General features: G+C 39.0%; 1 protein-coding gene across 1 annotated transcript in view; it reads left to right on the top strand.

The window, feature by feature from the left end:
* The window catches only part of LOC111870827 (ankyrin repeat domain-containing protein 17), a gene marked incomplete in the record, with an annotated part of 91,356 nt that overhangs the window by 13,618 nt on the left and 50,317 nt on the right, over positions 1-27,421 (top strand). Inside the window, 16 exon segments of the mRNA XM_033754013.1 lie at positions 1,911-2,062; positions 2,718-2,846; positions 7,283-7,378; positions 8,225-8,414; positions 8,661-8,835; positions 10,100-10,226; positions 11,149-11,364; positions 13,150-13,417; positions 14,915-15,024; positions 18,997-19,176; positions 20,118-20,322; positions 20,710-21,014; positions 21,277-21,441; positions 22,958-23,257; positions 24,295-24,705; positions 25,758-25,977. Coding sequence (XP_033609904.1) covers positions 1,911-2,062; positions 2,718-2,846; positions 7,283-7,378; positions 8,225-8,414; positions 8,661-8,835; positions 10,100-10,226; positions 11,149-11,364; positions 13,150-13,417; positions 14,915-15,024; positions 18,997-19,176; positions 20,118-20,322; positions 20,710-21,014; positions 21,277-21,441; positions 22,958-23,257; positions 24,295-24,705; positions 25,758-25,977 — 3,249 coding nt within the window.

The raw sequence follows: 27,421 nt of genomic DNA, 5'->3' as shown, positions 1-27,421 counted from the left end.
AGGATAAGGTGCAGTGGTGGGCTTTGGTGAACACAATGACAAACCTATGTGGTCCATAAAAGGAAGGAACTTTTTGACCATCTGTGTAACTACAGTAAAACTTCAGTTTTAAACTTTTGAAGGAACCACCTCAAATAAATGTAAAATTGAGGAAAGTGTATAATCAAGGATGTGAACGTGATAAAACAATGAATCGCTTTATGCTATAACTTTTTCATATCGTTTAAAATATGCGTGTTTGAACACAATAAGAGTGTAAATGCAAGTATGGTAACCTACGTGTCATGTTATATCTTTAACCAGTCAAGCACTTATTTGTGTCTTTTTCTTCAGCTCTTAGTCTGTGAGGTTCAGAAATTTTCATAAGCGTTGATATGCCCATTCTATCAAGACTTCAACATGAATGAAACAGCACCAGTGTTTCATTGAATCTTCTGAAGTAGAACATTGTGAACATGAAAATTTGGTGAACTTCTGATATTAGGACTTGAAAATTGAGGTGCAAATTTAGGAAAAATATATCTTCAAGTAAACATAAAATTAATAAAAATTAACTGAAAGCTGCAGTTATAATAAAGTTGTAATGCATGCCAGTTTTCATACTGTCCGTGGAAGTGATCATGAAAGTTAAATGTCATAACTGAAATTGATGTGAGCAATATATTTTCATTTCATACTGCAACTTTTTTATATTTTTGAAGTGATATTTAATTCCTTGGTTTTCGTGGCCTTGTGATATACCACTCAATTTTTGTTTTTTACATGAATAGTGTAGCACAGCACATAGCTTGTTCATTGCGTATTTCAGCTCTTGACTACTTGTGGGCCAGATTGCTATAGAATTTGATCAGGGCTCATTGAATCATTTCATGGTTTTGGAATCAGAAGTAATGACAGTCAAGACTCTTGTAATCTTAACAGTCCCTGTCCAGATACTGAAAAAGGATTTGACTCTGAAGTATTACTTGTTACGGAGAAATGCTTATGTTAATTTGAGTGCAGTGTGTTTTTATTAAATGTCAACACCCTGAAGGTATTCATAGTACAAGGTCTTGGACAAGAAGTCATCTTAGTGTCACATGTAGGCAGAACTGTTACCCTGATTTGTTATTTTACTATACAGTTAATTTTCTTGGTTCTTTATGTAGTGTAATCTGCTATTAGAGAAATTTGTGCTGAATGCTTCTATTTTAAGATTCTCATGGAACTGTTAATTTATAGTTTTTGTCTTCTGTTGTGTAACTAAGGCCTATAAAAGCTTATCATATCACCTTAACTGGCCATACATTAAATTATTGCAGGGGTCCATTTGTGTGGTTCACCTGTCTGAGAATTGCACTTTTCATTAATAAATAACAGTTGTGGTCAGAGTTCCTGGCTACAGATCCAGAGGTGTGGGTTCGATTGCCGTTGCTACCAGATTTCTTGAGATGTAGTGGGAATTGTCCACTCAGCCTCGTGAGGAAAATTGAGGAGGTATTTCAAGGAAATAGCGGCTCTGGTCTAGAAAACCGAAATTAACATCAGTGGGGATTCGTTGCACTGATCACGTAACACACTATCCGCTAAAGTTGCCACAAACTTCACCGACAAGTGGCAGTCACTTGGCCGGTATAGTTCACTTGTGGACTAGAGCCATGGAGTTTTTTTATTTCAGTTAAAGCGTGGCCACCACCAGCCCCATAGAACTGTAAGATTTAAAATCCCCCGTTCTCATGCCATTAACTGTTACCCTGTAATTAAAATATGGATGCCAACCCTGTAGAACTGTAAGATTTAAAATCTCATATTCCTCGATGATAAACTGTTACCCTGAAGTAGAAATATGGCTGCAAACCTGTATTAATGGGAGATTTGAAACTTCTTTTTTTCTGCTGATAAAGTTTAAAATGATTGCTTCATATTATTAGGCAACACTCCCTTGATGTATGCATGCGCTGGTGGCCATGAGGAAGTGGTTCGGACTCTACTTGAGGCTGGAGCTAATGTGGAGGACCATAATGAGAATGGGCACACACCACTCATGGAGGCTGCCAGTGCAGGTCATGTTGGCGTTGCAAAGGTAATTATACCTGAAGCTTATTCCTATGTAACACCATGCTAACGGTGGGGTGGTAGCTTCTGGCTCAGGAATCCTGCAGCTTGGTTACATGGGTTCTAAGTAATGGTAATGTCCTGGTATTTTCACATTCATAAGTTGACTTCTTTAGGGGTTGAGATAGGTAAAGATAGGTATCCCTGTAACAGACCTTGGAGGCCCATAAGGTTGTGAGATGTTGAGGCTCCCAAATTTTCAAGACGATTGGCTCACAGATGGTGGTGAGGTTGTCAGGCGTACACACTGGCTGCCCTTTACCCCCAGAAATATTCCTGGTAGTCATTTCTGTTAGAGGCTGAGCTAACCCCAGAGCGATAGTGCTGCTGGAAGAATAGGTAAATTGAGAAATTACACCTCATCAGGATTCGATTCTGTGACCTTCCGGCTTGTAGCATAGTGCCTCAATCAACTACACTGCCATGTGCCTCCTGAGATAGGTAAGGCATGAGAAGAATCTGTACTATTTCTGGCCAGTCCTGTGTCTGACAGCTTTAAGACTGAAAACCAGTGCCATTCTTTAGATCACCAAGAAGCATAATTTGCATATATTAAATCTTTGGAAACAAGCATGAAAGGATTGATCATGTGTGACAAACTTACATAGATAGTCTTATTGCAGATCCTACTAGAACATGGAGCTGGAATTAACACTCATTCAAATGAATTCAAGGAATCTGCTCTTACATTGGCATGCTATAAGGGGCATTTAGATATGGTGCGTTTTCTTCTGGAGGCTGGAGCTGATCAGGTATATTCAGGATCTCTTTTATAAAGTTTTTGTTGACAGCAAACTATGATGTCAAACATTGTAATTTTTGTTTTGTTTAATTTTGACTTTATGTAAGTCATTCTAGGATTTATGGACAACTAGATGGAGCCCATTAAAATTTAAGTGGTGGGTCTGTACACTACAGTAAACTCATGTTATCCAGTATCCAAGCATCCAGAATTCACATGCAGTCAGAAAGTATTTCAAAGAAAAGTTACAATTTTTATAAAGTTATTTCAAAATCAAAGTGATGATTTATGTACACCCACCACCATGCCATAGCTCAAGCGGTTAGTTGCTGGCTTCCCACCGTGGCAGCCCAGGTTCGATCCCGGGTCTGGTCAAGTGGGATTTGTGGTGGACAAAGTGGCGCTGGGCAGGTTTTGGGCAGGTTTTCTCCGAGTACTTCGGTTTCCCCTGCCAATCTTTATTCCACCACTTGCTCCACAATCACCCTCACCTGTCGTCTGGGACTGGTACTATAGGCCAGAAGTGGCCGCAGTACAAGGGACTTAGTCCCACCCCACTAGCAATAAAAAAGAATACACCCACCACACGGAAGTTCTCTTCCACCACTAGTAGCGTTGCTCATCATTTTCTGTTACATGTGTGTCATTGCAGTCATAGTGATGTGTGATTATTAGGGACTGGATTTTAATGCAAATGCATATTTCTTTCTTGCAACCAGAAAGTATGCTTGTTTGGATATATGTATGAATTACTTCATTTCTTAAATTTTGGACATGGTTTGATGGTGCATATGAATGCATATTTTGCCCGTTCTATGAATAAGCATCATATTTTTGAAGATCTCTATTTATACTGCATATTTCCTTTTTAAAATGTTTATCATATATATTTTTTAATTTTATATTCAGATTTTCAATCATGGTCATGTGTATACAATTTTTCTTTTCTGTATTAGAATATGTTGCATATTTGACTCAACATTTCACCATGATTCATGTTTCTGATGCAGTACCCAGGACGGGACTTTCCCGATCCCTCTACTCGTAACTTGCCTCATCTGCGTACCATCATAGTGGCCGCAAAGGGATTAATCAGAAGCGTTCACATGTAGTCGCTATCAACATAATACTGTTCAACTGATGAGGGACGTGACTTACTTATTTCCAAAGTCTCCATGAGGTTCGTTACGCTTCTTCATTTGAAGCTGGGCGCCATTCACATTAGTTGTGACTAGTCTGTAGTTAAGTTTGTTTAGCTTTCTGTAGTCCCGAAAGTGAAAGGAAGTCAGAAAACTAAACTACAGCTGTATCAGTGGTAGTTCAAAGGAGAGATGATAAGTATGGATAATGAAATTCTTTATTGCTGAGTGTGTGAGAAAACAGTTTTTTGTGAGAAACGCTTTCAAATGCTGCAGCATTTGAACACTAATATACACAAAGAGAATATTAAAATTAAATCCATGAGAAGTGCTCCTGTTCAAAAATTGCGTAGTGAATTATCTAATAGTTTTCACAGTTTTCCTTTGATTAATGCGAAGCCCTTTTAGCGGCAGATATTCCGCTGTGGAAACTAACCAATCCTACTCTGAGAAACTTCATAGAGAAGTATACACAGTGCAAAGTGCCGGATGAATCTACTGTGCGCAAAAATTATGTGAAGCTGTGTTACGATCTTACAGTTGAAAGCATTAGAGATAAGATTCAAGATAATTTTGTGTGGGTGTCAAGCGACGAAACACAAGATTGTGAGGGACGGTTTATTGCAAATTGTATAGTTGGATCCCTTAATAACAATCTACCCCATGTCTTCTTGTGTAGAGCAATTTGAAACCACAAATAGCCCCGCAGTTTCCAAATTTTTTATCAATTCCATGAATTTACTATGGCTGAATTGCATTCAGTATGAGCGCGTATTGCTCTTTGTGACTGATGCCACAAGTTATATGATGAAAGCCGGTACTGCTCTTAAAGTTATATTTCCAAATATGACACATTTGACTTGCCTTGCCCATGGGTTGCACCGTGTTGCAGAAACAATTCGTGCAAATTTTCAGCTTGTTGACAAGTTGGTGTCTTCTGTGAAGAAGGTATTTGTTAAAGCGCCATACAGAAAAGAAGTCTTTATAGCAGTAGCACCGAGTGTTCCACTTCCGCCAGAACCACTTTTAACATGTGGCACGTGGCTCTGTGCAGCGAGTTATTAAACCGAACATTTAGAAACAGTTAGGAATGTCGTGAATACATTTGATCCCAAAAGTGCAGCATCAATTCAAATTACCCAAGATGTACTAAATAACGCAGAACTAGAAACTAATCTTTCCTATATATCTGCTCACTTCTCTCATCTTCCATCCGCCATTTCCTCACTGGAGGCAAGCAATCGCAATACTACTTTGTATCAGTCATTAAGTGTGTTCAAAAACACTGTTTCCAAATTGAGTTCGATTCCTGGAAGAGTTGGTGAAGTAGTGAAGGAAAAAGTACACATCATTCTTTCAAAAAATCCGGGATATGAACAAATTTGTGAAATTGAAGAAGTTTTATCCGGTAAACATACTGAACTGCCAAGTAAAAAATCACTAACAGTGGAGCAAATAGCGGCTTTTGTGCATGTGCCCCTAAGTTCCTGTGAGGTGGAAAGAAATTTTTCCACTATAAGGACATCTTACGAGACAATAGGAGTAAACTAACTATGGAAAACCTAAAACATTTAGTAATTGTTGCATGGTTTGTATTTATTTATTGCAAGTAAATCATTCAGTGGTTACATAAAATGAACTTAAATATTGATTTGTTGGTCTTAAAATAATGTAAAATCAATTTTAATAATTGGTATAAATTTTTATGTGCATATTTTAGTGCATATTTCGGAAGTTTTTCATTCATAGATGCATACGTATTTAAGGGATTATTAGTGCATAAAAATCTGGTCCCTAGTGATTATACTTGAAGCTAATTGTGTTTGTGATTTTGTTACGGTATATCTGAAATGTTTCACCATTAATTTGCTGTGTTATCTAAGAAGACTCCCATGTAGAAACTGAAGTCAAAATATGTTTTGACTTGAAACAGAAAATGTAAGTATTATAAGACTGGAAAACAGCAAAAATTGGGTTTTATGAGAGTTTTCATTATGCAACTTGCGGATTTGTGTAACCAGAACATCCTGTTCATCGTACTTGCCAACTTTTATTGTACACTTGAATTACAAGCAAGGAGCAAGGGAAAATATAAGCCCCAGACATGTTTACTCTGAATATAATATGTAATCTGAAGAACTGAATAGGATGGTGTCATTTTTATCTCTTTCTGAAAGAAAATGGGTTTTTCTTAACATATTTATCTGACTCTGAGGAAAATTCAAACAGGAATGACACCCCTTCCCTTTACAATGAAAAATTTTATGGGAAAGAATGTTGTTTGCCCAAATAAAACTGTTCAAGTACACACCTCTGGGAAACATAATTTTTTCCCCCCCATTTCTTTGTATTGATCCATTTTAGGACTTAGTAATTGTTTTTGTCTCTCTTCCATTCATGCACATTGATGCCAGAAGTACTGTATCTCTTTGATGGTGTATAATTAATTTCTTCAGTGTACCTGATGACTTTTCATTTAAAATTGACATCATGTACAGTTTGCAAGGATGAAGGAATATGTGAATTATGTTCCTTTTTCTTCCATTTGTCTCCCATGATTGTGTTACATGATTTATTACATTTTTTTAAATAGGTACAGTTATTGTAGACACTTCAGAAAATAACTCTTTGGAATATGTAACCTGATTACATGTTGACTGTTGTTATTAAATCTGTGTACTGCACCTCAAATAAGTTCATAAAAATTGGTACAAAGTATCACTGTACACCCGTAAACTAAATAACTGGTAACGGTTGCCATACCACCACACGTTATGAGAATGTTTTCGAACAGAGTTTTTCTTCAAGTGTCATTTTCTTTTGGTTGACATTGCACATATGAATTCATGTTCATCTGGTGTTGCATCATATGAAGTGTATACCTCAGAGGCATAATTGAAGCTTCAGAAATACAGAACCGTAAATTTCATATGAGTGTGGCAAGAGAGATTAACAAAAGTTGAAAAACTGCTTTTGTGAAATTCTTATATTGAAATGATTATCATGTGGGTATGGAACTTCTTAGATATACCACAATTCTGTGACATCTCTTTTCCCGGAAGATGTTTAATCATATTCATCATACATTTTTATTAATTTGCTGGAACAGTACTGCCAGCTATTTTTGAATGATGATAAAACTATAGGAATCTCATCTTATAGTTCGTTAAATATGATATTAAATTTGTTTTCATGATGTAAAATTAGAATCATTCCTTTTCTTCCTAGTCTGTTAAATTACCTTATATTGTTAAAAGTATACTCACAGTATTCTTGTGTGTGAGACTGCTGTTTCATTCTGCCACAGGAACATAAAACTGATGAGATGCACACGGCGCTGATGGAAGCATCAATGGATGGCCACGTAGAAGTTGCAAGATTATTGCTGGATTCTGGAGCTCAGGTATTTTATACCCTTGGAATACAAATCTGGTTTTGGTATTTTACTCCAGTTCAGTTATGGTTGCCATTTAACTTGTAATATAATCTCACTCTCACATCTGTTTATGCATGTAATCTTGGGATTTGGAGGAAACATTGTGCAAGCACTTTATATCGTCTGTGGTTGTATACAGTCCTTTGTAAATTGCTGTTCAGTATGACAAATTTGGTCACAACCTCTTATGCCCACATCCTTTTCAGCTTATTCACTAATCATTCAATCATTCAGCCATTCAGTGCTGTGTAGTCAGAACTACTGACAGCATCATTAAATAAATAAAAACATAATTTTCTCTTTAGAGTAGTAGGAAAATAATTGAATGAGTGAATTATATAGAAATTACTTCACAATGAAATGTGTGAAGGTGAAATTGTTCATGCGTTTAACTAAGCCCTACCGCATGGGGATGTATTGGGGAGTGGATGTATAGATATGTGCATTCTTGACCTCAGTACCAGTGACCAGTGAATGGTCAGCTTCATGACCCTGCCCCCCCCCCAATGGAAAGAATATGTAGTACTCATTTGATGGGAGAATAAGTGAGCCCCAGAGCCAGTTTGAAAGATGTGGAGAGGAGAGAAATCCTGCCCCTACTGGGACTCAAACTCTGACTCCTCTACCTTCCAGTTCATAGCCAGTCACTATACTGACTGCCATCCCAGCTCCTGAATGAAATGTGTAGATTTCTGAATTATATAATGGTGTGATGGTGCAAATGAATATGATACACAACTTCATAAATGGTATATCAGTTAGTAGAGAATATATGTTATGTGTAATAGCTTCCATTGATTTGTTTGTCAACAGGTTAATATGCCAACTGATAGCTTTGAATCTCCCTTAACGTTGGCTGCTTGTGGAGGGCATGTTGACCTAGCAATGCTGCTCATAGAAAGGGGTGCCAACATTGAAGAAGTGAATGATGAGGGCTATACACCACTTATGGAAGCTGCTAGGGAAGGTCATGAAGAAATGGTTGCTCTCTTGCTCAGTCAGGGTAAGCTTTATTCATCCTGCCTTTCATCTTTTGTATAGAATTATGCAGTGTAATGATCAGTCCTGTTTGTTATGGTTCACAGTGTCTAAAAACATGCATGGTTACTTGGTTTTATTAGTCCATGATTTCTTCCCTCCACATTATCAGTTTGTATCATCATTCTGTCATTGAGCACTATGAAATGAATTAGAAAGTAGCGCAGGAAATTCCTTTCACAAATGACTTTACTGTTTTATTGAATTGCAGGTGCCAACATCAATGCCCAAACGGAAGAAACTCAAGAAACAGCTCTTACCTTAGCATGCTGCGGTGGATTTACAGACGTGGCTGACTTTTTAATAAAAGCTGGAGCAGATATTGAATTAGGAGCCTCTACACCTCTTATGGAGGCTGCTCAAGAAGGACACCTGGAACTTGTCAAGTACTTATTCAGTTTGTTATTCAGACTAATTGTATCATATAATTATGTCATTCTCTGTGTTTATAAACATATCATTACCCATGGTTTTATTTGCTGTCTTTCGGTGAAAGTTGTGAATTTCATTACTGTATTTCTGCTCTAAAGTGTTACTGTCTGTCGGTTATAGTATTTTTTTATTTCTGTGTATTAGAGTCTGTATCTGCACCAAATGTCAACACTGTTTAAAGTTTGCTGGAAGCATTCTCAGTTGAAACACAGGTTCCTGCTTCTGTGGCTTTTGCCTTGATGGTAGGAGGGCAGGAAACTACTTTTTCTGTTAGGCTGGATTTTGAGCTTCTGACTGTTCTGTAGGCAGGTGCCAGAACATGATGGCTCTGTAGGGCATCATGACAATATATTGGCCACTCTGAGCCATGTATCATGTAGACACCAAGTTCCCTAACCTGTAGAGTCTACACAATTGAGAGCACTTCACAGGATATCACACTTAAGATGCAAGAAGTGAACTGAAAATTCAAACAAAATCTGTCAGATTGTGAGATTGAGGTTCTTAGGTCAGTGACTGTGAAATAACTGCCTTCTTGGATATGATGCCATGTAGTCTTATAGATCGACACTTATGTTCTGGAGGTATCTGCTGCCCTTTGGGTGGAAAATTTGAAGACACTTCAGTCATGTTGTCTGAAAGGTTTCTTTTTTTTATGTCAGGTATTTTCCACATGTTTGCACTTTTAATAAACATAATCATATTTAATACAAAGCACATGATATAAGTCATAACAATGATTAAAACAGTCTCAAATTTTTAAGAGTTTTACTTCTCTAAGATTTTCATGGTTTTGCTTGATCTGTCAAGGCAGAGTAAGTGTTGAATTTGCATTAAAGGTATAAGTGAGTGTACAGTCTGCAAATAACCAAAGTTAGCAGCATCTGGTGGAAGTCACAGAAGTAAACAAACTATAGGTATGTTGATACTAAGTAAGTTAAACATATATACAAGCATATTCTGTTCAACCTAGTGATTGAAAGGTTGAAATATTGCCTGTTCGTAGATTGATGTTATATCATTCTGTCAGTATCCGAAGCCTTGATTTCAGGCACGGTAATGTATAGGGTTTGTGATCTGACTGGACTATCTTATGAAGAGTTGAAAGTCAAGTTGACTTTTAATGGGCTACAAGGCATATATACCAGAAGATAGAATTCTTGCTAACAATCTGTGTGAGGGAGATCCTACAAGATTATCTTATGTTCCCATTTTCAGGTATTTACTTGAAGCTGCTGCAGATGTCCATGCCCAGACCCAGACTGGAGACACCGCCCTGACGTATGCCTGTGAGAATGGTCACACAGATGTGGCAGACCTCCTCTTACAATATGGAGCTGACTTGGTATTGTATTTCACATTTAATTCTTTCAAGTATGCAGCTTATCTGTATGATGTAAGATTTGAGGCTTTCATGGCGGTGACTGGAGCAAGTGGTAGCGTAGTGGTCGAGATGCTACGCTACAAGCCGGAAGGTCGCGGGTTTAAATCCTGATGAGGTCGTCGGATTTTTTTCAGTTGACCTAATCCTTCCAGCTGCACTAGGCCCTGGGGTTTACTCAGCCTCTAACAGAAATGAGTACCAGGAATTAAATAATTTTCCTGGGAAGTAAAGCACGGCTGGTGTGTAAGGCTGACAACCTTACCGCCATCTTGGAGCTGATTGTCTTCACGGCCTGGTACAGGGATAGCTTTACTTTTTTTTTACATGGCGGTGACTATGCAGAATGCCGTCTTCTGGGATGTGGCACCATGTAGATATTGTGTAACATGATGTATCAGGAACGTATCACCTCCATCTTCAGGGCGTAAAAATCTGCAAGCGAGGAAGCAGTGCGAGCAGGTGGTTGCAGCAAACCCTGAAGATGTAGGCGACACGTTCCTCTGAAACATCGGTTTACGCAATATCTACACAATGCCACATTCAAGAAGCCCCCCATGTGTACCACCTTCCAAATTTCTGGAAGGCGTCGTACACCATCAGCGCGTCCACTTCTGCTCATTTATCTGTATGATGTTTGAAAATGTGATTCCTACCTCCAAGTAAACACACCACTTTGTAACACAGATCCAGCAGTTTAAGAAAGCAATTCCTATTTATTCAGTCAAAGAAAGAAAGAAACATATATGCTGTTTGAACGGAATATGAAGATTTTGGTGTTATAGAAGGGCATATGCATTTCCATAAAGAATTGATAATGTAGTTCAAATATTGTCGTTTAGCTCCACATCTGAGGTTTCCTTACGTTGGTACTGTATGTTAACAGGAGCATGAATCAGAGGGAGGTCGTACACCGTTGATGAAGGCTTGCCGGGCGGGTCATCTGTGCACAGTACAGTTTCTCATTTCAAAGCGAGCGGATGTCAATAGGCAGACAACTAATAATGATCATACTCCACTGTCCTTGGCGTGTGCCTTTGGCCACTTAGCAGTAGTGGAACTTCTGTTAGCCCAGTCAGCGGATCCTTTCCACAAGTTAAAGGTAAGTGAGGCTTTGAAAGCTGAAGATTTCAAATATATGTACATATATACGGAGTGCAACCAGAGTTGTCAGCTAAAAAAAGAAAAAGATAATAATTCAGAGTAGATCTGGTTGTGTGGGAGTATTGTTGTGTCTCTTCCAAAAATACCCACAAGTATTATCTGCCAGCCCCAACTGAATTCTTGAGCACTTTTCTTCAGTATCGATTCAGTTTTGAATATGAGTATGGATGTGGGCATTAGTTGTGCTTAGAATTTTTAGTGTGGTTGGGGGGAGGGAGCTTTAGAATTGTTTTGAAAAGAGAAACAAAAGGTCACATCCAGGCAGGAGAGGTCATTTTGAAAATATCTGTATTCTTGGGAAAGGATACTGTAAAATTCATGAATGAGGATCAGTTTGAAAATGAAGTGTTGAGAGGACCATGTGCTATCTTGACAAGGACGGCCAAAGAGATCAGAAAGTAATTACTGTAATATTTTAACGAGCAGAGAGTTCATTCACCATACCAGAAAAATTTATATCAGTGGAAATTTTAGTATGTACATTATATGAATATTATGCAACTGAAAAGAGGTAGAAAATTTAGCAATTGAATTCCCAGCATCATTGCTTTTGACTTGATGTCCCATTTTTCACAGTCTGTTACTAGTTTGCAGTATTTAATTCGGAATAAGCAAATAGTAAGTGATCTACATATGTTCAGGAAATCAAATGGTGTGTACATGCGGAAGAAAGAATATGCTTAAAGTGCATTCTGAAAGAGAAATATATTGCTCTGTGATGGTGTGTTACTTATCTGACCTTGATCACATGCAGTAGCCTGCATAAGTTCTTGTAATTCACCAGCCGTATACCAAGGGAGTGAAAGTATTAAGAAAAGATCTGTAGAAATTGATTTTAAAATAGTACAGTGGAGCTTGGGAGGAATTTTCAAATAGTTAGAAATAAGGCGGGAAAAGTCCAGAAACAATAGATTGTCATTCAACATTAAAATGTAAAGAGAACAGAAAATATCACATCTGATGCAGTAGAAAGGTTATCATTGAGAAACAGTGAAGTGGGATGTTGTATCTGAGGCCTCAAAATGCTATCAGGAGGGAAACAGGACAGTTCTGTGTAAGACAAGCCTTATGTTGTATCATCCAATATTTCTGAAGGAGGATTTCCTGATGATTAGACAGAGAGCTTCACATCACAGTTTGTAGGGGTTGTTTGTCTATATCTGTTCATGTTGGAGGCAAGACTGAATTCATGTGAAACACATTTTAATGTGGAATATTAGGATACTGAGTCATTAATCTGTCTAAATCAACTTTGAGGGTGCATCATCATCATCAAATAGTGACATAATCATTACATTGTTACTATTACAGAAATTTGTTTCCATTGTATAATCAGAACCAAAAGAGTCATACTGGAGATCTTGTTGAAAATGTAGGACTTTCCCTTCCATAAAGTTGTGTGCCCAGGGTTATTGTCATACACCCAGAGAGATCTTATACAGACAACTCTTGTGATCTGATGAAAACTACAAAATTTTTGAAGTAGGCATAAAGTCTTTAATTCTTAATGTCCTGCATGAGTGAGGTTTGTTAGGAAAACCCTCTGCCCCAGCTCCAGAGGCTGAGGCACCTACCTGTCCATCATGAATGAGGTTTGTTAGGAAAAACCTCTGTCCCAGCTCTAGAGGCTGAGGCACCACCTACCTGTCTATCGTGAATTAGATGTAATGATATGTGAAATGGCTGCTAGGTTAAGTTCCGCTTGAAAACTTTGCTGCTTCAGGACAATTCAACAATGCTGATTGAGGCAGCTAAGGGCGGGCACACAAGTGTAGTGCAGCTCCTTCTGGATTACCCCCATTCAATCATGATGGCAACTCATCCTCACAGTACAGCAGTAGCAACAGGAGTAAGTGGTGCACCTGGAGCTGTGTCAAGCACAGGAGGACTCCATGAAGTACCTGAGGCAGTGAGGGTCGTTCCCCAGGAGGATCTTCAGGTTAACACCAGTCAGAGCATGGGAGCAGCCAAGTCTTCTGGTAGTCAAGCAGGTCAGCTCTTGTTGTAGCAAAACTTTTGGAACAATTTTTGATGCTTGAACAGTGAATTAAAACTATTGTCACATCCTGGTAACATGACAAGAAGTTAATGGGTTTTGGATTAGTGGTTTATTGGACAGTTTCACCAGGCGGAATTACAGATAATTATAACGCGCTCAAATTAACTGTAAGACACAAAACAGGGTCTTCAGCGTCTGTTGAATGTCTTCCTCTAGAAAGCATGCTAGTTCACTTCCAGGCTTCACCTCTGCCTTCTTCCTCTGACTACGTTGTTTGACCTCTTGCTTCTGGCATTTTAACTGACTTCCAGTTATACCTGCTAGGCGGCTGGGGTAGCAGACACCTTCTTGAACAGTTTTGGTTTTCATTTCCATTGTAATGGTCTGCCTATATATGCATTGTTGCATGAATGTGTTTACAGTTTGTCACCCAGACAACAATGTATTCACTGCTCTTATTGTAGCAGAAATGTGACTACCTAGCCATTGTCTAGCAATGCATACCCTCTCTGACTCCAATTCCGGATTTTAGGTAGCACGTCTCATTATGTTTAGGACCAGTTGGTGTCTGAGAGCTGTTCAGAATATTTATACATTAAATGAATATTTCATTTACCAAAGATGATATATGTGTGACATATAGTACAAGTGAAGAGAAACTACAAATACATCTGTTTTTGGCAGCAGAAGAAAAAGGCAGCTTGCCAAACCTAACCATAGAGTGGGAGATAATATGAAAATGATTGTTAGAAAGGTAGCTTGTGAAGCTATAGTTTTGTTGGATAGACTCTGACATTGGGTGTTTCTGATTGTAGTGATGAATCTGTTAAGTGTATAGCAGGAGATTTCTTGGCCAGCTACTTATTTTTTAGTTGAAATGTTATTAGGGAACATTTTTGTCTCATGTTGATCAAGAAATTGCATGGTTTAGTATGTAGGCAAGAATACCTATATCACGTTGCTACAGCTCATTCAGCTTCAGTAACGTTTTCTCTGAAAATATGTGTGAGTCAGAACTTATCCCAGGTCCATGTTCATCTCAGTGTTCACGTTAGTCCATGGGCATAAACATCCATAATGTATTACCACATTGCAAACATCTGAATCTGATGTCTAAAATTGTGGTCTGAAAAGTATTATTCACATATTTAGGAAGTGAATTATGCAAGTAACTACAGTATACACGTGTCATTTGTCATATCAATATAACCAGGAACTTTCCCTGTATTTTTTAATTTTATTCTGTTGTTTTTAACAGTCATTGTGCACAAAGAAATGTTTGCATGTGTTCCATGAAATAGTGTGCATAACATTTCTCTTTATATTATTACATTTACAAGATTAATGTGTGCTTTTGAAATGGATCTTGAGTTTGAGCAATTTCCTATTGAAGATCTTACATTATTTGAACTCACATTTGTCTTGGTGTTGTAATGGTATGCATTAATTTCCACTTATTAATATTTGGCTTAAATTTTCTGTACATTAGGTCGGCTAGTAGAACATCTAGTGCAACAGAAGCAAAAGTCTGTCCTTCGGAAAAGTCGGTCTTCATCTGTGATGAACGAAAACAATTTAACCTCTCCTGAAGTCCAACAGGTATGTACTAAATGTGAAAAATGTTTTACATTAACTTCATATTGAAGTTTAGCAATTCCTCATCAGTCACAGAGGTTATATTCTTGAACAATACTGTTGTTGCCAGGACCAAAGCCTTGTGGGAGATTGGGGGTTGAGATAAGGCATGACCACTATTAACACTTATCAGAGCCCAACTAAGGTGCTAGTTTCTTCACTAGACGCAAAAAGAGACACAAGCATATTAGACATACAACATGAAAGTGTCATGAAAGTGTCCACTGCACTGGTAATGTGGACACTGAACTACTGATTTTGGATGCCATTACAGCCATGTGTCTGTTTAATGTAGATCTCATGGTGTGGAAACCACAGATTTTGTGTACAAAAATTATAAACCCATAGGTTTTGCACATATCAAAACTGGACATGTGGATACTTGAAATCTCCAGTCATTGAGAAATTGCTGTACTTACATTTATAGGAAGTATAATTAAACATTCCATAATCCATAGGTCCCTTGTTGGCCTGATATCTGCAGGTTGTTGAAGGAAAAGATGCTATATGTGTGTAGAGGACGGCTGCAGGGGTATAATATTGGTAGTCAGAAGTAGCACGTGATTGGGAGCTGGGTGTAGTGCTAAAAGAAATTCTATGTTTCCAAGTCTAGGACACAAGATTCAGAATTGGTGAGCAGGTTCTGGCAGACATAATGATAATGCACCCTAGACTTGTATTCAGCAGGTAGGGGAACCTTGTTTAATAGGAATCTGGACTTTGCAGGACCAAGTCTCAACCAAGTTCTCTGCTTTTCTGGCTAATGCTGGGATAGTAGCCTCCATCTCTTTAGATGCTGTATTACATCTGGAATTGGATGAATTCTTATATTTTGGACTCTGTCCACTGATGAGCTTTGTTTTAGTAATGAATGTTGAGCTTCCAGGTTTGGTGACCAGTGATCAGCCATTTGGTTCATTGGTCAAGTAGATGAGCTAATAAAGCCAGTGAGGTGCATATACTTGTACATAGAAGGAAAAGGGGAGAGTGGTAAACATTCCACTTCTTAGGCTCCATAGTTATCTCTGTACTAAATTAAATTTCTTGTAAGTGGAATCATTGTAATGAACATTTTCATATAGCATAAGATACGTGAAACTTTGCTGCAATCCATAATTTTTGTTTCAAACTTTAATTTAGTTTACACACACATAAATATAATACCATTTTGATACATACGAGGAGCGTTCCATATATAATGCCTCCTATTTTTTTAATGAAAACTAAAACAGATACAGAAACCATAATAATGCAGTTAAATAGAGTAAGATTTCAGCTACTTACAGTTATTTTTCCATATAATCACCACCATTCGTTATGCACTTTTGCCAGCGATGAACAAGAGCCTGTATGCCGCACTTGTGAAAGTCTGTGCCAGCAGAGGCTAGCCACTTTCTTACAGCTGCACTGACAGCATCGTTGTCTGGAAAATGGTGCCCATGTAGTCCATCTTTCATAGGCCCAAAGAGATGGAAGTCTGAAGGTGCTAAATCGGGGCTATAAGGTGGATGTGATAGGACAGTCCAATCAAACTTCGCCGTGTGCGCGGCGGTTGCCAAACTGGTAATGGGGTCTAGCGTTATTGTGTTGCAAGCGAAAGATTGTCTGTCTCTGGCCTGACTCGGGAAATGCAGGCTTTCAGCTTAGTCATTGTCGTCTTGTAGCGTTCAGAATTCCCAGTCTCACCAGGCTCGAGGAAATCCAATAAATCACACCCCGCCTATCCCAAAAGATTGTGCACATCACTTTCCTTTCCGATGGCTGTGTCTTGAACTTCTTTTTTCTTGGGGAATCCGAATGTCACCACTCCATGGACTGTCTTTTGGATTCCGGATCCTGGTGACACCACATCTCATCTCTGGTGATGATGCTGTCCAGAAACTTGTCACCTTCAGCCTCAAACTGGTGCAACAGTTCCTTACAAACTTCCATTCGATGAGTTTTATGGTCCTGTGTAAGCATCCGTGGGACCCACCTGGAACAAACTTTGCGATAATCCAGATTCCCCAACATCGTTTCCAATACATTACAGCTGATATTAAGCCATACACACAGTTCCCTGGTCATTATCTGCCGATCTGTATGGATGAGCTGATCGAGACACTGTTCATTGTGAGGAGTGGCAGCTGAGCAGGGATGCCCAGAGTGTGGCTTGTGTGCGCTTTACTTTCACCACTGTTGAGACACACTACCCACCGGCTCACTGTGCTGACATCCACTGCATTGTTTCCGTACACCTTTAGCAAGTGTTGATGGATGACAATGGGTGCAATTTGTTCAGCAGTGAGAAACTCAATAACACATCTCTGTTTCATACACTCTTCTATGTCAGACACCATTTTGGTAGACTACTCTGCTGTTGCTATCTGTTGCACGACAACCAAACTAACAGTACATTGGCGGGAAGGTTCAACCTTTACTACAACACCACCAACATCCAGCTCAGACGTTACATATTAACACAAAAGAATAGGAGGCATTATGTACGAAACACCCTTCGTACATTAAATTCCAGGCTTTTGTTTATGCTGTTTCCTTTTCATCATGGCTGGGTTCTGTTTTATTTTGTATTCTGCTTTGTTTATTAAAATCTACGTGAACTCATTTTTTAAATTTTTCATGTCAGTACATTTGAAAACCTGATGCTCATTACATAATGAAATTTCACTGCAGCAAGAGAGCTCTGTGTATGTCACCATCCCTGCTTACTATCCCTCTCACCTTTTGCAAACCCACTGACTCTCTTTACGCTTCTTTTTGGGCCTGTTCTGAGAGCATTAGCCATTTGTGTCAGTTTTAACCCAAAATCTGTCACCCTCTCTTGTTACTTCAGAACACTCATTCATTATAATTTTGATAAATATTAGTGTTTGTACTGCATATGCCCTATTTTTAGCCCTCTTTCTTCATTTTGAAAAAACTAAAGTAGGCTTATGAGGTCACCTTACTGTCTTTGTACCCCTTGCATCAACTTTTGAATGCCTGAACCATTCTGGTATTTGTATGATGGCACCTGAGCCCATCTCAGTGGCATATTTCATAAATCACTGCCATCATCTTGTGTGTGTGCTGCTAGGCAACAGCTCAGTAGACACATTCCTGCAGCGATGAATACACACAACAATAGAAGTATTGTTGGTGGCATCATATTCTGTACACTCTATATCATATCGAAGAGAGTTTGTCTGTATCCCCCTATTGTTGCTAGGCAGTGGGTCCATAAACATGTTCCCACAGCCAAGGAAGAATTGTGTGGGGTGCTGTTTGATGTGTGGTCTGCGTCATATCAAAGGAAAGTAGGAAATCAGTTCTTAACAGAACTTCTTGTACTATTTATTATGTATGTTATATCAGAAGCCACCATGTCTCTGTATTATTGTGCTTAAACTATTGGAAAAGTCTTCTTGCTTAACAGAGCTTCACAAGCATCATATTCCATTATGAAAATTAGGACCTAAATGCATCTCTTCTGTTGTAAAATGTTTTGTTAGTCTTTTATCCAATACTGTGACTGCCTCTGTGGTCTAGTGGTCAGAGTTCCTGCCTACAGATGCAGAGGTCCTGGGTTCGATTCCCGGCGCTACATGATTTCCTGAGAAGTAGTGGGTCTAGAATGGGGTCCACTCAGCCTCACGAGGATAATTGAGGAGCTGTTACAAAGAAATAGCGGCTCCGGTCTAGAAAACCGAGGTTAGCGGCCTTGGGGATCTGTTGCACTGACCACATGAGAGCCTCTATCCACAAAGTTGGCACTAACTTGGTCGATAAGCGATGGTTGCTCGATCGGTATAGATCGCTTGTAGACTACAGACCATGGAGTATTTTTAATCCAATACTGTAAACTCTTCTCTCCATGTTTCTTATTTTATAAGGCGCTGAAGTGAAAGTTAATCACTTTTGTAAGTATTACATTTTGGCATGTATGGTGCTGTGCAGGTACGAAACCAGCCGCTTGGAGACAGTGTTACTAGTCTTGCACCTGTTAGTCTCTTGGCGAAGGATGATAGTAATATTCTTGACAAGGGCAGTACTGCAGATGCAGAGAAGACAAGGAAGCAGCAACAGTGTGCAGAAAATACGATTATTCAGAAGCAGGCAATCCTGGAAGAACTACAGGTGAGTGTATATTAATGTCATATAATCTTAAAACCTTCTCATTGGAAATAATAAACCAGATTGTTATTTTGTTTGTTTTCACAATATCTTGGTTTAATCATGTCACTTGAAAAAAAAGATGTATTTTGGAATTTGGCTTTATAGCATTTATATCTAAAAAAAATGGAAAAATATGATTCTTCAAATGTATGATATTCCAGGCTTAATGTGGGAAAGGTGGAATTGTCACTGGAAATTTTTAACATCATAGACGCTTATTAGTGGGAACATCTTGTCTAGGATTAACTGTACTTCAATATATTATATCTTGATAAGATGCAACTTTTAACTGGATAAGCATTTCAGCAACACCATCTGATGATGTTGGCCGTGTCTAAATTGTCTTTGAAGATACATCATACCTTGAGTAGGCAGCTTTGTGAGGTAAGGTAAGGCAAAGTTGCCCCTGTGCTTAACTAATTAAGCACTACGCCATAAAGGCATATGGGGGAGTGGATGTATAGATCCACATTTTCTTGACCTCAGCACTGTTTGGAGGTGAGTGGTCAGCTTCACGCCCTGGCTGCTTTACCCTGGGGAAAGAGCTGCTAATATCCATTGGATAGATGGCTGGGTGAACCCCCAGAGCCAGTCTGGACAACGTGGAAAATAGAAAAATCTTGATCCTACTGGGACAGGAACTCTGACCCCTCAGTCGTTCAGCCTGTACCCAGTCACTATACTGAGTGAGCTATCCTGGCTCCAAAGCAGGCAGCCTTGTAGAAGAAAGAAGTCTGCTAAAAGAGAGATCTGGTCTTGTGATTTTGGTTTCCATTTTATATTCAAAATAAGATCTCATAGCTATCTAATGTACATGTAATGATCTGATGATGCACCCTCACAAATGTTTTGGAAATAGACCTGTTGCGTTTCACCATCGTGATTCCTTCTGTGTTTTGCAGAGGGTTGAGCGTGAGTTGCAGGAGAAGGGACCCAGTCAGCTGCTCCTAAGTTCTCCATTGCCAGATGGTAGTACCACAGCACAGTTTGCCCAACTGGGCATGGCTACTGTACCTGGAGTTTCAGTTTCAACTGCCACACTTGTTCCTGGAGTGCAGCCATTGGGTTTAAACATCGACCTAGCCTCGCAGTCACTAGCTACGCAAGGTACGGAATTGTGTAATCATCTAAATATGAACACTTATTATAGCTAAGTAATTTGCTTTGTTGCTCACCTGACCTTATAACTTAGTTACCAAGTTTTTAAAATTTCTTTAACTGAGCTTTGTGCTTCAAGGGATGAAAAGGAATGTTTGGTGAATAAAGTTTGTGTTGTGTCGTGATTTAACTATCTTGAGGTAGTATTGCACTTTTAGTGGTCATAACAATAACAACATAGCTCCATACAGTGAGGGATATGTACGTGTAAGTAGATAAGTTGTAAATATAAGGCACTGCCTTTATAATCCTATATACTTTAATTACTTCAGAACTTTATTAATGTAAGAATGAGAAAATGCATTTTTACTACATCTGTAACTTCTGCTCTGACAGGAATGGTTTGCGGTTCTGCCATTTCTGGACCACTGTTCCATCCTGGAACAAACACCACCATCTCGGTCCACAATGCTTTCTATACTGGGAAGGTCCAACAAGCACAGCAGCAACTCCCAAGTGCTGTAGCCAGCAGCACATGCATACAACAGCAGGCTTTGATGGCACCTGGAGAAATGAGTGGCAGTGGGAACTTTGTATCTGTGGCCCCTGGTGTGTACTCCTCCTCTCCACCTTCCACCCAGGTCCAGCAGCAACCAATTTCAACCTCGCAGCCTCTTACTACAAGTGCTGATGTATTGCAGGTTTGTACACTACATTTTAGTTAAAGCGAAATACAGTCAACTCTCGATTATCCGGCGGCGGATTAACCAATTTGCGGCTTAACCGGGGCTACTGAGGCTTTTTTGAGGCTTATATGTTGTTTAATATTCATTCACTTTTGTTTCAAATGGTGAGTTGTAACACTATTTTCGCACTAGTGTGAACCGAGCTCTGCCATCTCACAAATACCCAGTTGAAAATATTTGTGATTTTAAGTGTCAATATCGTTACTTTTTTTTTTAGGCAACTGCCATTAGTGATCGACCAAAAGCTAAACCGACAAAGACTCAAGGGAAAAATAATCGTAAGGCCTATCAACCGGTACAACAGCAATTGCAGCAGTCACAGCAGCAACAGCACGGACAACATTTCCACCCATTCCCTTACAGCCATGAACTTCCACAGCAGGTACCTACACAAAGAGGCTGAATGTGCCTAGTGGTAATGATGGATCTTTGGTAGACTTGAAAGGATTCTGACGATGGTGTATACTGTACTTCTTTTGGCTTATTTTGGACTTCACCCATCGTCCGGTATATAAAAAAGACAAAAAAAAAAAGACCAGTGCCACTGGTCCAGTGATTGAGGCTAGCTCTTTCTAAGGGGCCCAACTGAGTAGGTTAAACCTTCCCTATACACCTGAAGACGGAGACAGATCCAGTCTCCGAAACGTTGTGATTTTTTGTCTTTTTTATATACCGGACGATGGGTGAAGTCCAAAATAAGCCAAAAGAAGTATGGATCTTTCATGTTATATTTGTGTGTACATGCCTTTTATACAGGGAGTAAACAAATATATATTACAACACTGTGGTAGATAGATGGGTTCAGACTGATCATATTTTGTTAATACACCCATGTCTGGAAACACTTCCTTTTGGCACTAAGGGTCACAGAATTTTTGAAAGGATGCATAAATTTTAGGGGATGTTGTTGTTGTTTATGTTATAAAAGTTGCTCAAAATGGTGGCCGCTGACTTCATTGCATGTTCTGCACCGCCTGGCTACATTATGCTGAACTCTTTCAAAGATTCTGAGCATTTCCTGGATGGTTCCAGCTGCTACTGCAATTCTTGCCACAAGATCATGTTGTTTCTCCACTGTAGTCTCACACACCAGGCTTTGCATGTACCCCCAGAGAAAGAAATCCAGTGTAGTCAAGTCGGGGGTGTGAGGGGGTCAGGTTATTGGGCCTCCATGTGCAATTCATCTGTTACAAAAGGTTTCATCAAACTGCTGACAGACAAGTGCAATGTTCTGGGGCGCAGTCATGCTAGAACCACATTTCATGACAGACTTCCTGCAGCTCCAGTAAGGTCTCTTGGAGAAATGTTAGGTAAATGTCACCAGTAAGCCACAGAGGTAAGAGGTCAGGGCATCCTCCTTCACATTTCAGAGGCCCTAATGTATAAGAAAATGTTTCTGGGCATGGGTGTAATAACAAAATATGATCATATTGAACCCATCTATCTACCACAGAGCTTTGCAAGATATATTTGTTTACACTCTGTATACTTACATTTTTACTCAAATGTTCATTACCTAATAGTAATATATGATAGGATCCTGCTGCACTTCATTTAGCATCAGATGGTTTCACAGTCTCGTGTGCAGCACAACTTTCTATATAACTTACTAAAAGTTATTCACTTCAAAAGTTTTACATGTCATATAGATTTCAACTTATTAAAAATTACTCACTACATGTTTTGATCTATAAGGTCATTATCAGATGTTGTAAAATTATAAATTATAAATGAGGAACCTACTCTGCTTCCATATCATGGTTTTTTGTCTTAACTATGCAGTCCCTTCTGTGTGCATGTGTGTTCAGAGTGGCTGATTGTTCTGCCTGTTGTGTTATGCTGCACATCCCTGTTAACTAATGTAATATATTGTGAAATTATTTGATCTGTTTCAACAGATCTTACAACAGCAGCATCCTCCTCCTCCACCGCCCCCACCTCCACCGCCGCCTCCACCTCTGCCGACACAATCAGTACAGCAGACACTTGACCAGGAAAGTCATCTTCAGCAACAACAACTTGTGTCTCAAAATCAGCAGCCCATCTGCAAGAGTAACCTGCAGAACCCAGCCGTGTTGACACGGTCCCAGCTGATGGCCCATCTGCAGCAGTTGGATCCTAGCATTTCTCCAGCCACTCAGCAGCTGACTCAAGTGCTGCAGCAGAAACACCAGCTGCTGAGGACCCTACAACAGCAGGTATGCTTTGGTCACAGTATGGGAATTCACATGTGTAAATGATAGTGTGACACCATTGTTGCACTTTTGAATGTATGTGACATAATACCTCTAACAAGGGAATGAATGAATATGACAGAACTCTCTTAACTTATGCCTAGAGTTTGTTGTTTCTGAATTTGTGTAATTAAGTAGTATATTGATGTAATGTCATTGTTTAACATTTATTTCTTATTATCTTTATGTGGTCAAATTTCTTAACTTCAAATGTAAGAATTTTATTTGGTGTTCAGTAAAATTTTTCATTTGCAAAATTATATTGTCGCCTAATTAAATCGGGAAACATTGCCTTAAAAGATGGTACTTCTCATGTATCTCTCACTTCAGTCAACATGCAACAGATGGAACTTCCTTGTGTCTATTAATACCTTGGTATTTACATTGAAAGTGTTCACTGGTAGCTTCAATCACTAAAATCTGTGTATGGATGAAACACCATTTTTAGAAGCTCCTTCCATTTCCTCAAAACAGACAACACAAATAGAGTTTCAAGCAATGTGACAGAATTAACTTAATTTTTTTTAATGAGCTCCAACATGAAAAATATTTCCAAAATCTTATTTATCCCAGGATGATGTCATAAGATCTGGTGCCCCAACAGAACAGTAAATATGCTGAACAGGTTGGTCTAGAAGTAATGCTCTGAGGCTTATATTTAGGAGGTGCTTGTTTTGAATCTTAAATGAGGATAGAAGCTTCCTTTCAAATTCTTTCCCATCAGTCATCCCACCATCCAGTGGTATATAGTCTTGATATGGAAAGTTTCTGCAAATAACCTACAACCTACAAAGAACAGGAAATACTAACTTTACAGTAAAAATTATTTCATTGTATTAGAGTCCAGCTCAAAATTTTGACCAGAAAATGCCACTCAGTTTATGCTGGGGCGTTTCATTGTAAGTGTCCTTTATGCTAAAAATTGGGAAGATACAGGAATTGAATTGTGTTCATCCTTTATTTCAGTGTTCAGAACTTATTGAAATCTCTTCTGCCCTCAGATTCCCCCTGGTAGTGTGGAGCATGCAGAGTTAGCTGGACTACTTTCAGAACAGCAGCAGCGCTGTCCCGTATTTTCTGCTGCTGCTGAAGAAATTTTGGCTGATGTAGAGAAGCCTGTTAAGACAGATGACACAGCTAGAATTGATCTAGATGAAGCAATGGATGAAGTAGCCCAAACATTAAGTGGATTTGATATCGAGGGAATGACTCTGGCTGATAGAGAAGAGATGAAACTCCAGATGCAGCAGCCGTCTGTTGATCAGTTCAGTGGAAGTCAGGCTGTACTGGAGGAAGCCATTTCAGTAATGGTGGCATCGCAGGCGCCCGTCCAAGTTGGAACAACTCAGACTGACGCACGAGTCGAATACTTCCCAGTCCCATCAACTGGCTCTCAAATTCCAGCTTTACAGGTGATTGCACAATTTAGTTATTTATCACTAGGGGCTTGGCTTTGAATATTGACAATCCAGTCATTGAAAAATACAGAATGTATGTCACAAGAAGCTCTTCCAAATCAAAATGTCAACAGCTGATGACAGGGAGACTGTTTTTATTGCGACCACATGGCAGCACAGTTAGTAGTGCCTGCAACCAGCATTCTTCACTATGTTGTCAATATGTGTTGCCTTCTCATGAAGCACCATACCGATTTTATAACACAGGGATATTTCTGCAAGAGTGGATAGTGTGTTCTTTGTAAAGCAGTGTGTCATTTTCACTGTGAGTGTGCAATAATTCATGCACATTTTGCTGATATGGAGAAGCCATTTTTGGATCTAGGATCAGAGTGCCAAGAGAACTATGTTTGAAGGGTGAACATAATTCTGTCTTATTCCACATAACCAGAGTCTTGATTTCCATATATCCCATTATTTTTCTTAACATGTAGATGTGATTTGTTTTTGAAAACTCCAGTTTTGTCATCATTTGAGAGAGCAGTAAACATGCAATGAACAGCAAATTTGACATTTCTGGTGAATCTCATGTTTGAATTTTTGAAAGGAGGCAGGATATACTGACAGATTTTTCATGGTTGTTTATAGTTCCTCGAGTTAATTGGGGGATCTGTGTTGTTACTTTGAAGTTATCAGCATATGAGACTTGAACTTTCCACCACATTTTCTATTTATTTTAGTATTCAGTATCTACAAGACTATAATGCACTGTTGAAGCAGTCAAATTAGATACGCTGGGTTTGAACATAGTGAGATAGAAACTTAAAATGGTTATTGAGGTGGTAAATGCACCCACCCACCCAAAATGAACAATGAAAGAAGGAATGTTAAATTGATGAATGATAAATCAAGATTTTTGGATGCTGCTATTTGGATTTTGTAACTGTAAGAACCTGTTTCATGTGTGAATCTACAGTGAATAGTCCAGAAATTCTACAGGCAATAAACAAAATGGATGTCACCTGTTAGTATATATCGTTAATCTCACGTGCAAATGTTCTGAACAGGTTCAGCATGGAACCAGCCTGCATCTGCAGTATCCACATTATCAGTTGACCCCTGGCCTACAGGTTACAGGAGGAGGGTCTCTTGAAGTTGCTGGTGGGATTCAGATCACCAGTGGCAGTGGAGCACCCCTGCAGACAGCCCAAATCCTTAACACACAACTGCAGTCTGTTTCAGGGACAGCTTTCGCATCCCAGCTTTTACTGCAGACACCTCGGCTTGGTGAGTTGGGCTATGTTCATATTTCACTTGTGTTCAAGAATTCTGTACACTTGTAGTGCTTATGACCTTGAAGAATATGATATATCTTGTTAGGATGAAAAAGCTTTGGACATGTGAATGATAGTTACATCAGAATCTTGAACTCTGAAGTCAATTTGAAAACCATTGTTGTTATCAGGGCTTATAAATTTAACATTATAGTGATATTCTTCCAAAATCAGTGTTTATGCATGGGAGTGAAGTGTGGAAGAGGCCTGACAAAAGATGAGTATCAGATGAAATGCCATTCTTAAGATCAACAGCAGATTACACAGTTATTGGCCATCAGAAATGAAGACATGTAACAAATTTTACTAATATTTGTATTTTATACAGAACTGTAGGACATTTGAATGAAGATGTGGAAAGAATGAGGTTTTTTAACCTCATGCTGCTGTAATTTCATAAAATGTTTAATATTCCTGTCCATTGATATCATAAAGTGATTCACTTTAAATTATACTGGTGTAACAAAGTGCAGAACAACAGGCCTGCCCAGTCTCAGAACTCTTCCATGTTGTCCTGCTCAGCATACTAACTGTGGAGCCTTGCTACCTGGTTCAAGCTTCCGATAGCTGTGTTAAATAATCCATAAATATTAGGCATGTGCAGGATGACTGTCAATTTGGGACAGGATTTTGGGAACATTTTGAGAATCAGGACACTACTGGGAACTTTATCTGGTAGACCACACTCTTCTTTCTCTGGTAATAAATAACACCAGCAAGATGACTCCAAATGTATGAAGACCATGCACTAAGAAACGTAATTTTATCAGTTACTTTCACACTTTTACTGCAGACACGAAGGGGGCACGCGGTAGCGTAGTTGGTTGAGGCACTATGCTACAAGCCAGAAGGTCGCAGGTTCAAGTCCCAATGAGGTCATTGGATCTTTTTTCAATTGACTTAGTCCTTCTGGCCGCACTACAGGCTAACAGAATTGAGTACCAGGAATTAATTAAGTAATTTTACTGGGGAGTAAATTGAGGCCGGCGTGTAAGGCTGACAACCTTACCGGCATCTTTGAGCCAATCATCTAGAAAATATGGGATCCTCAATGTCTCACAACCCTATGGACCTTCACGGCTTGTTACAGGGATAGCTTTACTTACTTTACTGTACTACAGACATGCAAAGGGAAATAAAACTTATCATGCATGACATCAATTTAGTTTCTTTCTTGATGTCACTAGGCTTTATTCAGATTAGGTAGTCTCACTCTCTTTACCTATCATGTGTCTTGGCTTCAGTGACTTCACATTTGCCAACTTAGACCTGCATTGATTGCTCACATTCATGTTCACTGCCAACATTTCCACCTTCTTCGTCATCGTCCTTTCTCCCAATTTGATTAACAAGACACACATGCCTAATATATAAATGTCATCCATTTTCTTCCAAGT

Source organism: Cryptotermes secundus, unplaced genomic scaffold, assembly GCF_002891405.2.
Source record: "Cryptotermes secundus unplaced genomic scaffold, Csec_1.0 scaffold596, whole genome shotgun sequence".
NCBI lineage: Eukaryota > Metazoa > Arthropoda > Insecta > Blattodea > Kalotermitidae > Cryptotermes > Cryptotermes secundus.
The sequence above is the reverse complement of the archived record's forward strand: the minus strand, read 5'-3'. Positions and strand labels throughout refer to the sequence as shown.